The sequence below is a fragment of the Zosterops lateralis genome (assembly GCF_965231275.1).
Source record: "Zosterops lateralis genome assembly, chromosome: 1".
Taxonomy (NCBI): Eukaryota; Metazoa; Chordata; class Aves; order Passeriformes; family Zosteropidae; genus Zosterops; species Zosterops lateralis.
Window position 1 is genome coordinate 131,733,917 of NC_139762.1, and position 13,650 is coordinate 131,747,566.

At 42.9% G+C, this 13,650-nt stretch overlaps 2 protein-coding genes across 3 annotated transcripts in view; one reads left to right on the plus strand and one right to left on the minus strand.

Moving 5' to 3' along the window:
* Positions 1–3,348: 3,348 nt before the first annotated feature.
* RBM12B (RNA binding motif protein 12B) lies at positions 3,349–9,696 on the minus strand. 2 transcript variants are annotated; one of them, XM_083857973.1, is made up of 3 exons: positions 9,611–9,696; positions 6,715–6,760; positions 3,349–6,033 (listed from the first exon to the last, which is right to left on the minus strand). In XM_083857973.1, the coding sequence occupies exon 3, from the start codon at positions 6,003–6,005 to the stop codon at positions 3,906–3,908; it is 2,100 nt and encodes a 699-aa protein (XP_083714099.1). In that variant the 5' UTR covers positions 6,006–6,033; positions 6,715–6,760; positions 9,611–9,696; the 3' UTR covers positions 3,349–3,905. The 2 variants fall into 2 exon arrangements, with proteins under 2 accessions (XP_083714099.1, XP_083714100.1); XM_083857974.1 differs by having other exon boundaries at positions 9,640–9,664.
* Positions 9,697–13,416: 3,720 nt separating this feature from the next.
* Positions 13,417–13,650, plus strand: part of TMEM67 (transmembrane protein 67) — a 30,345-nt gene continuing 30,111 nt past the window's right edge. Inside the window, exon 1 of the mRNA XM_083872017.1 lies at positions 13,417–13,494. Within this exon, the coding sequence (XP_083728143.1) occupies positions 13,438–13,494 (57 nt within the window). The 5' untranslated portion in view covers positions 13,417–13,437. The remainder of the gene's footprint in view (positions 13,495–13,650) is intronic.

Consider the following 13,650-nt stretch of genomic DNA (forward strand, 5'->3'; position numbering starts at 1 on the left):
CTGGATATTTTATGTAGTTGATGTTTATTATATTAGTTGACATGCTATACATAGTTCAAATTTCATGTGTTTAGCTACATGATTCAGTTACTGGTTCCATCAAACATACAAGAGATTACACATTTTGAGTGTAATTTCTTGTCCTGTTTGGAGATAGAGGTTACATGTGTTCATTTTTTAATAATGTATGGTTGTCTGCCAGAAAGCTCCTACCACACTGTTCACCTCCACCTTTAGTATCTGCTAAAGAACAAATCCAGAATTTAAACTTGTGACTGGGAAAACAAGTTATAACAAAATCTTCTTTTAGTTACAGAAATAAACCAGGAAGTGCATTTATAATATTGATGCTACTTCTGTCCACTGATGCAAAGTATGCAATGCATACCTGTTTTGATTTGTGAAAAAACAGGTTTTGCCAATAATTAATGTGATGAAAATAAGTGAAAAGTTCACAATATAAGGTTCTGTTTTAAAACTAGAAAATAATTTTACACCAGCATTACAAACCATTGACACTGAATGACTGCTGGCAAGGAGTATATACCAATGAGCAAAACTTTTAAAAGTATCTGTGTAATTAATTCCCATGTATTTCAGCAACTAAGGCACTTCAATAAATAGTTGCATCACATCAGAATTCTGCTGATCACCACTTTACCATTTCACACACAATGAAGTTGTCCATCTCCAAAACAGATGGCTAACTTCATAACAATTTCAGGTTTTCATATAATATACATAGATACAAGTAGAAAATACTCATGTACTATGCCTCGAGAAAGCAATTCAGAGAAAAAGGCAGTTTTGTTTACATTAATTGCCCTCTAAAAGATTATGCGGTTCACAAGTTCATTCTTCCTACATCATAAAAAAAGTCAACTTCATGAATCATAGAAAGATTTCCAGAAAGGGAAGTACAGGGTTGGGCAGCTTTGTCCTGCATGGGTGATGTCTTAGCTCTGCATGTTGCACAAAAATTGCGCAAACTGTTCAAATTACAGATGAAGAGTCCCTGATTAAAATACTTCACAGCCAGAATAACAATTTAGGATGTTAGTAAAGAATTAAATATTACCTAAAGATACTTCTGCAAAGAATTTTCTCATGGTACGAGTGCATACTGCAAGACTGACTTGCAGTTATTCCATTCACTCATTTGTATTTTTTATTACTGGCACCTCGATGAGGCAGGAATGTATCCATTCTTGCCTGGACTATTTTGCCTCTTTGTTGAACACACTGACACATTCCTTGGGATTAAGAGTGCTCATCACTGTCCTGTTAGACCTCCCCTAAATGCCTCAAGCTGCTTTTCATAGGTGATCACTATTTCTGGTTTTTGACAACAGAAACTGTTCTCTTTTACATTAGAATTTTTGGATAATGGTAACAGAAACAACTTCAGAGAAGGCTTAACTAAGGAAACTTGCCATGTTTTATATCAGCATCACAAAATGCAGCACTTAATTTGTCACTCCTTATTCTATGGGTGGTACTTCAAAAGGAAGAAGAGTATTTCAAGCCATGTAATTACAGACAGTCTCTGATTTGTCCTTTGTACTGGAAATACTGTGCCTCCAAACCACTAAACATGTGATGTTATAAAACCCTGTTATCAGGAAATGCTGTCATCACACCATGCACCTGTACCATGTTTGCAGGCAGGATCAGGATATAATGCCCAGGGGCATTACAGAGGCAGGGGCAGCAGGGGCAGACACACAGACGCAAAACACCAGTCAGGTAACAGCTATAAACCAAGGACCCACTCTTCTGTTAACCTTATTATTTAACTGATGTCCTGACACCCCTTCCCAGGTCTCCTATGCTTCAGTGTATCTGTACATACTTTGAGATACTGCTCTTTGTCGACCTTGAAAAAATAATTGTTTTGGTCTATCAATCATTTCAGATTAACCTAAAGTAGTCATAAACTCTAATCTGGCTTTAAATTAAAGACAAATCAGCTACAGGGCAAACTAGACTATTTTGTAATGCCTTAATTATGACTTCTACCCTTACAAGCTTTATGACACTTTTTATATGTTCACTAAGGGGGGAAAATGTACCATCTGAAAAACTAATGGTATCTTGTTAGCAATTACTCTTAAACCTTTTCTGAAAACAGGTAATTTTTTTCTAAAAGATAATCTCATACTTTACTGGCAAAACAACCTACTGAACTCTTACCTTTCCAGCCTCCAAGTTTGAAATCTTATTGTAGAAGTGCTTTAAAATCAACAAATCATCTAAAACTGATTAACCAGAGAAGTTAGTTGTATTCACACTCTCAGCACAGCTTAGTAGTAAAGATACTTGCTTACAAAAATAGTCACAATAAAGTTTTCAACACGATGGTCAGGGAAGTTTATTTTGAAGATTCTCATGTCTTTATTTCCCCTGCAACATCTTCTGGCTCCTTGATCTCTTGTAGCGATTAAATAAAGCACAAAATTGTTGGGTTTTAATTCCTTTTAAGTTCAGAGGAGGATTCAAAACTGTATGATTCTGAAGCTAATTCCTACCAGAAAGCAAAAAACAATATGCTAAGTGTTCAGAATTGAAAAACTTGGCCATTATGTTTCTTTGTTCACAGGAATCTACATATACAGACCTTGCATTATCATTCAAAAAGCTTTTTTTCTTGGCACTTAAAACAGAACAAATAATATGCAGAAGAAATAAAGCTACACTAATCTTGTAAATATTACAGAACAAAAAAAAAAAAAAAAAAAATCCAAACAGTTGGCATGGAAGTTCTGCAATCATAATGATGACTTCATATAAAGTAATTAAGGTTTGACCACCAGTGAGGGGGATCATTCACTGAAAAGGCTGCCCAAACAGCTCCGTCCTTAAAGCTATTAAAGATGCAGTGGACAAATATTTAAATATGCTGGTAACAAGCCAATGCAAACAACATGTTCTAAATGCTGATGTAAGCATTTATTTTATTATGTAAGAAAATAACATAGTTGGTTGTCAGCGTGGTGGTTGCCAGTGACAGATGTCAGTTAAAACTAATCAGAGATTGACCTGGAATGCATCCAGACATCATTAGCCAATTAGTATTCATATTATGCAGCATATGAAGATAAAACCACTGAAATCAGAATTCTTGATCTAACTCCAGCATTCATTTTCCTCCTCAAGGTGAGTGAGAAAAAAAGCCTAACTGATGAACACAGCCTCTGCAATCTCTGTAAACTACCCATTCTTTGCTGTGCTGACAAACTACCAGTTCACTCTCCAGATAAAGCAGCATCAATTCTCATCAAGACCCAGAGTTGCTGAGCATAATAGTTGAGACCATTAACTACACAAGTTTTAAATATAAGACACAAATTTAAATGGCAATTTCCTTTTTATTTTAAAAAAGTTGCAAAGCCAGCTAATGAGAACAGGAAGCTCTTAAACAGGAATGCCTGCAAACACATGAAACCGAATAAAACCTGAAAAGTTTGCACAAAAAGAAACAAAAATATCAGTAATTTTTAAAATTTTACTAAGCTAACCTCAGTAAGAATTCTCATTTACTAATGCAGGTAGCACTGAAAATCTTGTATTTGAACCGTTTGTGTGGTCAGTCAACCAGCACTTACGTTTTCATTTGATGCAAAGACATAAGGCTGGAATTGATCTTAAAAAAAAAAATAAAAATAAAAATAAAAAACCCCACAAACAACCCAAAGCATTACAACTCCATCCCTTAATACCTTGATGTATGATACTCAATATCCTACATTTCAACCTTGGTATTTCAACCAAGAGCTAAACAACTGAACTGGGTATTATTTACAACCATTGATGGAAACACTTTTGCATCTTCCAGTAATTAAAAGTTAAAGTAACTGTCAATATTGTCAAACCTAGAACGTGTTATTAGAGCATCTTTTCCTCCTCTACAGCAAACTCAACTTAACTTTCCGAGGACCAATGGGCCTATCGTTGAGTTCATTAATAGCAGCCATGGCTTCCTCATAGTTTGTCACAGCCACGATGGCATCACCAGAAGGTAATCCTTGCTCATTGTACTGCACAGAAACTGACTCCGGAATCACTCTGTAGCCATAGAAAAAATCCAGAATCTCATTAGGAGTAGCTTTAAAAGGTAAATTTTTCAACAGAATAGGAACAGCACGTCCGGAACCACCACTGAAATTTGGATCTGGCATTAATCTTCCTTCAGGAAAATTTCCCATTTTATTATTCCCAAACTCCATTCTGCCAAAAGGTTCACTGTCACCACCAAAATCCATGAGGGGCGGTGGACCCCTAAAATCCTTAGGAGGGCACATGAAGTCCTCAGAGGGATGTCTAAATTCAGAATGATGCCTGAAGTTCCCAGGGGGACCAAATGAATGCATGGGTGGCCCTTGTGGTGGCCCAGAGGATGAACCAACTGGACGGGAGAGGTCACTTCTGTCATACAGATGTGAATGACCGTGCATTTGATTTGGTGCAGATAATGGTGCAGCTACACCAAACTTCTCCATCTGATCTTGAGATATAAGTCTTATTAAAACTTCTGTTCCCAAAAATGTTTGACGATTTAAATTTTCTGCTTTCATAGCTTGTTCTTCAGATTTAAACTTCACTAGTGCTTCTCCCAGTCCAACTCCTTTTTCATCATAGAGCAAGTAAATATCATCTTCGTCAATATCAAATCTCGAAAAGAACTTTTGCACTTCCATTTTTGACACATCAAATGGAAAATTCCTTATATAAACACAATTTTTAGGGCTGGAATGACCTTCCCGGTAACTTTTTTCTGGTATGGCCTGTCCAAGGTGATCTCTGTCCAGCGATCTTTTCCTCTCACAGGAGTCAATTATTTTCAACATTGACTTTCTTGAAATTGGAAAAATGTACACAGGACGACTGTGAAGAACCTTTCTATGACATTCCAAAGCGGCCTGATATTCCCTCTCATTCCTTAGCACCAAAAATGCATCTCTAGTCCTTTTCTGATGCATATCTGTCAGAATCTTGATCTGTTTGCTGTGTAAATCCAGATCAGGAAAAAAATCCCTCAAATCTCTCTTCTCCACATTAAAAGATAGATTTCTTAAGTGTATGTAATATTCCTGACTGGGAGATGAACGAGAATGCGTTCTTTGTCTCCTTGGTGATCTTGAACGAGAATGCTTCCTTAAATGCGTGTAGTCTGAACTTCTTGGAGAATGGTCTTCACAGAAAAAGTGATCCCTTTCATCTGGCACGTCTAAACTCCCACCGCATTCAAGCCACCGTTCCTCTGTAGTTGGACTAATTTCTATAAACCTCTGACCCAGGTACTGTCGATGGCGTTTAAGTCCTTTTAAGGCATCACCAGGTGTGGCACATTTCACCAAGCAATCGCCATTGTTTAAACCATTGTGGTGCTTTATCAGAATCACTTTATCCACACGTATCCCCGATAGGAACGCACGTACTTCAACTTCTGTGGCAGCGTAAGGTATACCACGCAGAAATAAGTAATGATCATCTGGGTGAAACGGGTGAGAATCCTTTCTTAACTGGTAGTTTGACTTAGGTATACCCATATCACCATATCGGGTGCCGTTGGTATGGAAACCAGCCTCCAGGCGATTTGGTGGCCCATAACTAGGTTTTCTTATTCCTTTTGGAGAAGCTGTAACTAAATGTGGTATATCTCCAACACTTGATGTACTAGAACCATTAGTACCTGTTCTTCTAGAGCCAGACATACTTTCTCGTCCCCCACGGTCAAATCGTTTTCGGCTCATTTCTATGGTACTCTGCATCTCTGCCTTGCTGCTGAGAAAGAGCTCTATGCGCGAGTCCTTGATAAACCCTCCCGAGCAGCTCATGGCACGCCGGGCATCTTCATCTGTTGCAAATATAATAAAAGCCTCCCCAATCTCTCCTCCAATAATATGCACACCTCCATCAGGAATATTCAATCCCAAGAAGAAACGACGAATATCTGGAGGACCCGCAACAACAGGAAGCCCCTGTAAACGGATGACTACAGCCATGCTGAGCTCAACCCACAGCAAAAATCACCTGCAGACAAAAAGGTACACATGATAGCACGTCTTTTAGTACTCAGCTAGTACAGTATCTTATCACTTAAGAAGCTAGAGCCTTTTTAATGGATGCCCTTGTCTCATCAAGAGAGAAGGTATCAAAAAACGGGCAAGTTCACGAGAACAAGATTAAAACACAATTCACTGAATGCTGATTAGTCAGAACAATTAGTTACTCCACCAGCACATGTGCACAAATCTATCAATATTCCCTACCCAAAGGGCAACAAAATCCACCTAAGTCACTCCTCACCATCCACAATACCTAAAGAACACCTCAAGTCTTTCAGGGCATAGTTACTATATGCCAGAGATCTCTGCCCACTCCTATGGAACAAAAAAATCCACTTTACTTTTGAACAGGACACTAGCTGATAAAAGGAGAAAAGAAAAAGAATAACTATGTCACTGGAAAATGAAGTAATTCACAGTGATGACTTTACTGCTTTGACAAGTTGCTCTACCCAGTGATCAGTTCTGTTCAATAATGTATGTTTTCTCAGCATTCAAAACTGTTGTTTCTTTGGCGTAGTCAGAGTATTAACTGCAGCGGCCACAAGCAAATCCTAGTTGTCAGCCACCAGTCTGTGAGGAAAAAACGCTGTGTATGATCTTGTCACAATACTCAGTGAGAAGTGTTAAGCTTTTGGCAGCTTACCTGTTTCTGCTTTGGAGACCTGATAAATTCTGTAAAATCAACTTAACTGTGGAAAGAAAACGAAACATAATTAATGGCTGATACCTGTACTTTGCTTTACACACTGTGCTACACTGCTGCAGCCCATCCATAGCAGTGGCTAATACTAAAGCCAAGCATGTTATGAACCCATGTGAAGAACTCCTTCCATGTTCCAAGATGCCAGGCACTGCATCTGTTTCCATTTTAGAAGCAAAAGAAATTCAAAATTTAAGTTGACTTCTGGAAACAATGAAAATACGATGAGATAACTTGGTCATCAATTGTCCCACACTGAACTGTTGCAATAAAACAGACTGACAGTGTATCAAGGAACAGTTCTCAACTGAGTTCTTGAAAGGTGTTTAGGTCCATCCATACACGACATATCCATTCTTCTGAAATCCACCTGGTTTCAAACTCCATCTGTACGCTACCAACCAGTGCAGCACTGCACTTAACATGCACAGTGAAAACCATCAAATGAAAGAGCAAAAATATCCAACAAGGAGAAACTTCAAGTACCTAAATTTACAAAGCCAACTTCAGTATTTTCCCTATATCCTTAGTCTACTGCCTTTCAAACATAAGAACAAGAAAAGCTTGAATACACTGACTTAACATGCCTTGATTTTCAACGTTTTCTAACATCACACAATAAATAGCACAACAGTCTCAGAACAAACACCAGCCTTTGAGCAAATTACTGCAAACACAACAACCCAACACTCTGTGCATTTGAGAATACTCCTCCTACAAACCTTGCTCTATAAAGCACTAGATCCCGATGACAAGTTATCAATAACCATAACTGTCACACCACCTGAACTTAGCAAAACAAGAGCAAAGCCCAAATTCTGTCACTAATGGACTCCACATCACTTCTCCACCAGTACCCTGCAAGCACAACAAACCAATAACAACTGCCCATTTAGAAACTTCACTAAAGACCATCTGTTCCCTGTACTTTAGTGGTGAGTTGACCCCAGCCAGCAGCTGAGCACCCACACAGCCGATTGTTCACTCCTCTTCCCCATCAGCAGGATGGCAAACAACAAAGTCAAGAATCTTGTGGGTCAAGACAGTTTCATCAGTGGAAAGCAAAACACAAAACAAAGGAAACCACTCACCACCTCCCACAGGCTGACTGATGTCCAGCCTTCCTCTAAACAACAACACCCCTTGTGAGCCAAGGAAAAAATCCCCCAAAGAAACCAAAACCATCAAAATACTTCATCCTCTACCTCAGTTTTTGTTGCCCAGCATGACGTTATGTGTCACAGAAAATCCCCTTGGTGAGTTTGGGTCACCTGTCCCAGCCATGTCCCTCCCAGCTTCTCACCTACTCTGAGCACACTCACTGGAGGAACAGAGTAGGGAAAACAGATAAAGCCTCGATAGTGTGCAAGTGCTGGTCAGCCACAGCCAAAACACCGATGTGTTGTCAACATCCTTTTAGCCACAAATCCAAACTGAACTGTATGGGCTGCTGTGAAGAACGTTAACTCCATCCCAGACAGACCCAGAACACTTTACAACAGGTTCTTCTCAACAGATGCAAGGGCAGGGCCAAAAAGCATGGAGAATTCAAGGGCAGAATTTTCACACAGCACCTTCGTGTCTTGAAAAAGCAAATCCGCTGCCCTGCTACTTCATGATGTATTTAATCTGTGGTACTTCTGGATCCACAACTCCACTTTCTTATCCCAACTTTTAAACATCATTCACAACAGCTCTCCTCCACAATTCTTCGGTGATAAACAGCAAGTTCTCCACGGCGCACCAGGGATACAATACACAACCTTCAGCAGTGAAAACCAGACACAGTGATTCCAGATCATAACGGGATCTCTAAGAAGTCCATGAACAAATGCAAGTTCAAATAACAGCTCTTACTGACTGTATAGTAAACAATCACACATGGGTAGGAAGCATAGACAAGCCATCCAACAACTTAAAAGTGCATCACCAAAAAGAGTTGACTTGTCATGAAAAGTAAGAGCAATTTATTAACTGAAAAAGGACTTCAGAGAGCAAAGATTTGGAGAATAAATAAACGACTTCATGCCACAACTCAAAAGCACAGAAGTATACACAGTTTTATAAAATGTTATATATGAGCAAAATTGGCTAAAAAACAGTACAATACCTATTCTTCCACAGCCTCGGGATATTCCAAACATTAAAGCCATTAAAATAATCCACAACTTGTAAACACAGTAGGAAATTAAGCCTGCACTAGACTAGCATTTTTATCATAACACTGAAAGATTACAGCTTGTACAGACTACAAGCTAGAAAGAGCACCCACAGAAACACCCCGACTACGAAACCGGACCAGCATAGAACACTCAGAGGAACAAGGCAAAGTTTCTTATTCCGTTCCTCAAAATAAGCCTGAACAGAGAGGAAGCAGGCTGCTGCCAATAGCCGTTTTCACAGTGCTGAAGGAAAGGGTGAGCGAGCGGTGCGGCCGGGCCCGCCACACGGTCCGAGCGGGTCGCCCCGCCGGTAACAGGCGCTGCTGGGGCGGAGGGGCCGCGGGCAGCGGGGCCGGGAACGGGCAGGGGAGCCCGCCCGCCCCACACCGGCCACAGCCGCCGCTGCTCCGCCCCCACGCAGCACCGCCTGCTTCCCGACACCGCGACGGGGCTGGCAAAGGCACCGGGAGCAGGGAAGAGGGGTTGGAAGCCCAGGGATCTGGAGGAGGCCGGGGCACACGGAACCGCTACGCAGCGGTTCCGCGAAGGTCGGGCAACCGAGAACCGGCAAACTCCGCGCCGCCCTCTCGGCCGCATGCCACACCCCGGGGGAGGCGTGCTCTGTCCCTCACGCCATCCATCTATCCATCTATCCATCCATCCATCCGCGCACCCACCGGACGCGCCGCTCGGACGAGCCCCGCACCTCCCGGCTCCGCCAAGATGGCGCCGCCTCCGCTGCCCCCCCGCCCCCAACGCCGAGGGGAAGCTGCGCCGCGCGAGCGCTTCCGGCCCGCGAGCGCGGCCTGCGCGCGCACCCACCGGGCGGGGCGGAGCGGGGCGGGAACGCCGCGGCGCCGGGACCCCGCCCCCTTCGCTGCCGCTGCGCCTGCGCGGGCCGCGCGCGCCCCCGTCGGCGCGCGGGTGGGACTCACGCCGCGGGCAGTGCGCAGGCGCTTTCTGCCCTGCACGCGGGTGCGCGCTTCCCGTCTAAGTCAATCTGAGGGAGCTGTGTAGTAATAGATCTGTATGGTTATAGATCTGCACGGTGACAGAGCTGTAAACAGAGATCGGTGACACAGGGAACGCGCCGCTGCCGCGCTGCGCGTTCGCCTCAGGCGCATTCCCCTCAGCGCCGGCGCGTGCCGAGCCTGAGGCGCCGCTCTCCGCTGCGCTGCCAGTTCCCAGAGACGATTTGTCACCAGCTCGGGGCCGGCTCCGGCCTGGGCTGGGACAGGAAAGGAGGAATGGAAGAGAAGAAGGAAACGTTCAAGATTAAGTGGAAGGCAGAGGCAGAGTACTTTGCTTGTGCAAGCGAGGCATTTTATCCTAATGTTTATCGTACCTGCCTTCCCTGTCTTTACGTGTTCTCCCCTGTCTTTCTGTGCATATCCAGTACTTGTCTGCTCCATTTTCCTTAGGGAAAAAAAAATAAAATAACAAAATAAAAAAAACCAACCCACAACCAACCAAACTATTTATGGTAGATTAACCTTGCCGACTTTAGGAGCTCTCTCAAAAAATACAATCTTGTTTAGAAAAACAAGACTGTTTATCCTGTGCAGGGTACAAGGTGTAGGTTTCCACAAATCTAGCACACCGGTAGAAAAATGTCAATTCTACATGAGCTAGAGCCTGGGGACAATTCGACTTGAAAACATCAACTCAACCTTTTATAGGTTGTTGAGCCAACAAAATTCATCCGGTGAGAAATAAAACATGCTAATGCCGAAAATCATAATAGTTAGGCAATTAGCACGCAGGAGAGGGACAATGAGAAATAACTAAAATGCAGGACACAGTGTCTTGCAAAGTTTTGGTGACACCTGAGGGAATGAGAGAAAAGGCAACAGGCAGAAACAGGCACAGAAAGTTCCACCTGAGCATGAAGAACTTTACTGTGCCCAGAGAGGTTATGAGTCTCCCTCACTGGAGATATTCATTCTGTCATTCTGTGGAATGTGAACAAGAGTGTGACAAAGGTGTAAAGGTAAAGGGGAGTAACTTTGGCTGAGCATCCATTGTTCTAGGCATTTTGTGTTTTCACCTTGTTACCACTTCCCTTTCTGGGGAGAAATTACAAACAGGTGTTACATTTTTATGATGCACTACTTCTAGAGACGAGGTACCGGAAAGTGCAAACCGGGCCCAGCGTCCGTCCGTTTCTCGCTCCTGATCTCGCACAAGACGAACAAAACTCTCTGTGGATCAAATGTATAAACTCGGGCTTGTGGCCCCTCCCCCGGCCCGCACAGCGAACGCTTCGCGTGCTGCGGCGGCGGGCCCCCGGCGCTCGCCGTACCGCGCGGCTCTGGCCAATGGGCGCGGGCGGGCGAGGCGCGCGGTGGCCATGGCGACGCGGGGCCGTGGGGCCGCCGCTGCCGCGCTGCTCGTGGCGCTGACGGCGGCGCTGCCCCCCGCCCGCGGCTTCTCCGTCCCGCTCCAGCGCCCCGCCGACTGCGGCGCCCACCGCTACTTCGACGGCTCCCGCCTGGCCTGCGCGCCCTGCGGGGCATACCAGCGGCACAGCGCCGGCGGTGAGCCACGGGGGAGGCGGGGCTCGGGCGGCTCCGCGCTGGGCCCGCCCCCGGCAGCGGGAGATGTACACTTGGGGCTTGGGCTGGGGAGGGGAAACAGCCTCGCTGGAGCACGTCTGGTAAAGGCCCGAAGGCGCCAGCATCCCGCAAAGACCTGAGAGGCCTCAGCACAGCTCTGATGTATCTGAGATGCAGCTCAGAGAAATTACTTTCAGCGCTTTTGTAATACCCTTTATTTCCTCAAGCATTATATTTTATTTACATTTTCATATGTAAAATTCCACAGGACCCTGAAATTGTGTTCTAGAACACTTCTGTAACTTCGAACACCTTGTAAAACTTAAGTGTCTGAGATACAAAGTGTCTGAGATCCCTCGGGCTGTGCCTCTGCCAGTCCAAGTCCCGCACGGGAACTTGGAGCGGATAAAACCCAGCGTGGCAGTCCTAAATGGAAAGTACAGATAGTTGGCTGCTTTCTTTAGGGCATAAGGACATGTTAGAGTCCATATTTTATAAATACACAGTCCAGCAAGAGCGGGAGTTCCCTGTTGCGTGTACAAATTAGAGACTGAGACCCAACAACATCTTTCTTCAGAGCTGGTACTTGAGTCAGAAGCAGTGATGTGGAGGGCTGTGTTCACAGCTGTGTGAAAACTGCTCACCTTTTCCACCACATGGTGCCCTAAAGACTAATCCCTTAGTTCACTTACTGGAAAAAATACACTACTTGTTTTCAGATCTCCTGATAAAGTGGGTGTCTAGATCCATAACTCCCTTTTAGGCTGAATCTTCCTCTAAATAAAGGGCATCAAGGAGAGGAAAATTCCGAGGGGAGGTCGAGGGTTTATTTTTTCCTGCAGATCTGACTGGAGCAGTGTAGGTAGGTGCCACTCAGTGCTCTTTGCATCTTGACTGAATTCCACTTGTGGTTGCCCATACACTCCCTGGCCAGCTCATCAGTCTGGATTCTGCTTTCAGGTGACATGCCTAAAAATCTAGGTATTGTCACTGTGAATGTCACAACTCAAACTTTTCATTGATCTAATCCAATTGAGCTTTTTCTTCGTTAGAATTAAGTAGAAATATTCGACCACTTTGACAGATGTTTCTGTACAACTGGTTGCGTTAGAATTTACTTTAAGGTTATTAAACTTTCCACAGAATTTGACATTATTTTTGCCTACACAGTTCAATAAGCTTAAACATTAAAAACAGTTGATTAGTACATGCAATCAGTTTTGGTTTGTGGTATTTGTTTAGAAGTACACAGAGAAGTTCTTGACACTGAGTCAGGAAAAATTTCTTGAAGGTTGTTGAGCACTAGCAGATGGGCATTATACTGTGCCATGAAAATAGTGTTAAATTTCATATCAAATGTTAAGTATCTTCTGTGCACTCACTGAAAACCAATCAATATAAACTTTGATCCCCATGTACAATTTGAAAAGCCTTTAGTTTAAAACAGCTTTTCATACTGCAGTTATATTTTGAAAAAAACTTTTCATAGGAGCACATTTTGGTGTCAGTTTTAGACTTCAAATTGAAAATATAAAACCTGTATATAGACATATAATGCTGGTGTTGTAGGGAGGAAAGGCTGTGGCAAGATTAGATGGAGAGATCATATCTGTTACAGACCAACTGGTAAATTTGGTTTCATTAAAAAACCCACAAAACACAAGCTTTGGGTCCCTGTTCCACCCTGGTAGATCAGTCAGGATTGTAACATTCTCCTAAAACATCTGTGTGCAAACTGTAAAACAGGCATTTTTTAAAAAACAAGATGATTTTCATTCACATCTCATTCAAGTGTTTTATGTGTCTATCTAATGATCCATCCTGATCTCTTGAGAACAATAGTAGTTGTTCTTAGTATTCTGTTTCAACCAGTCAGTTTTATAGAGATTAAAAGTGCATTTGTTTTGTTTGCTTCAGGTAGTTCCTGTGTATGTGAGCCAGGATACAGGATGGTTGCTAGTAATGGTGGGTTCTCTGTTACTTGTGAAAAATGCCCAGAAAATATGGTAAGTATTGAATGTTTCATGTTTGCCATAATGATAAAATACTAATCATAACCATTATGGGGTTTTTAATTTTAAATTTTATCCTGACTGTAAGTTAACCATTAAAAATATTTTTGCATAATACTCTTTGATTGGGAATTTTTCAGACCATGCTTA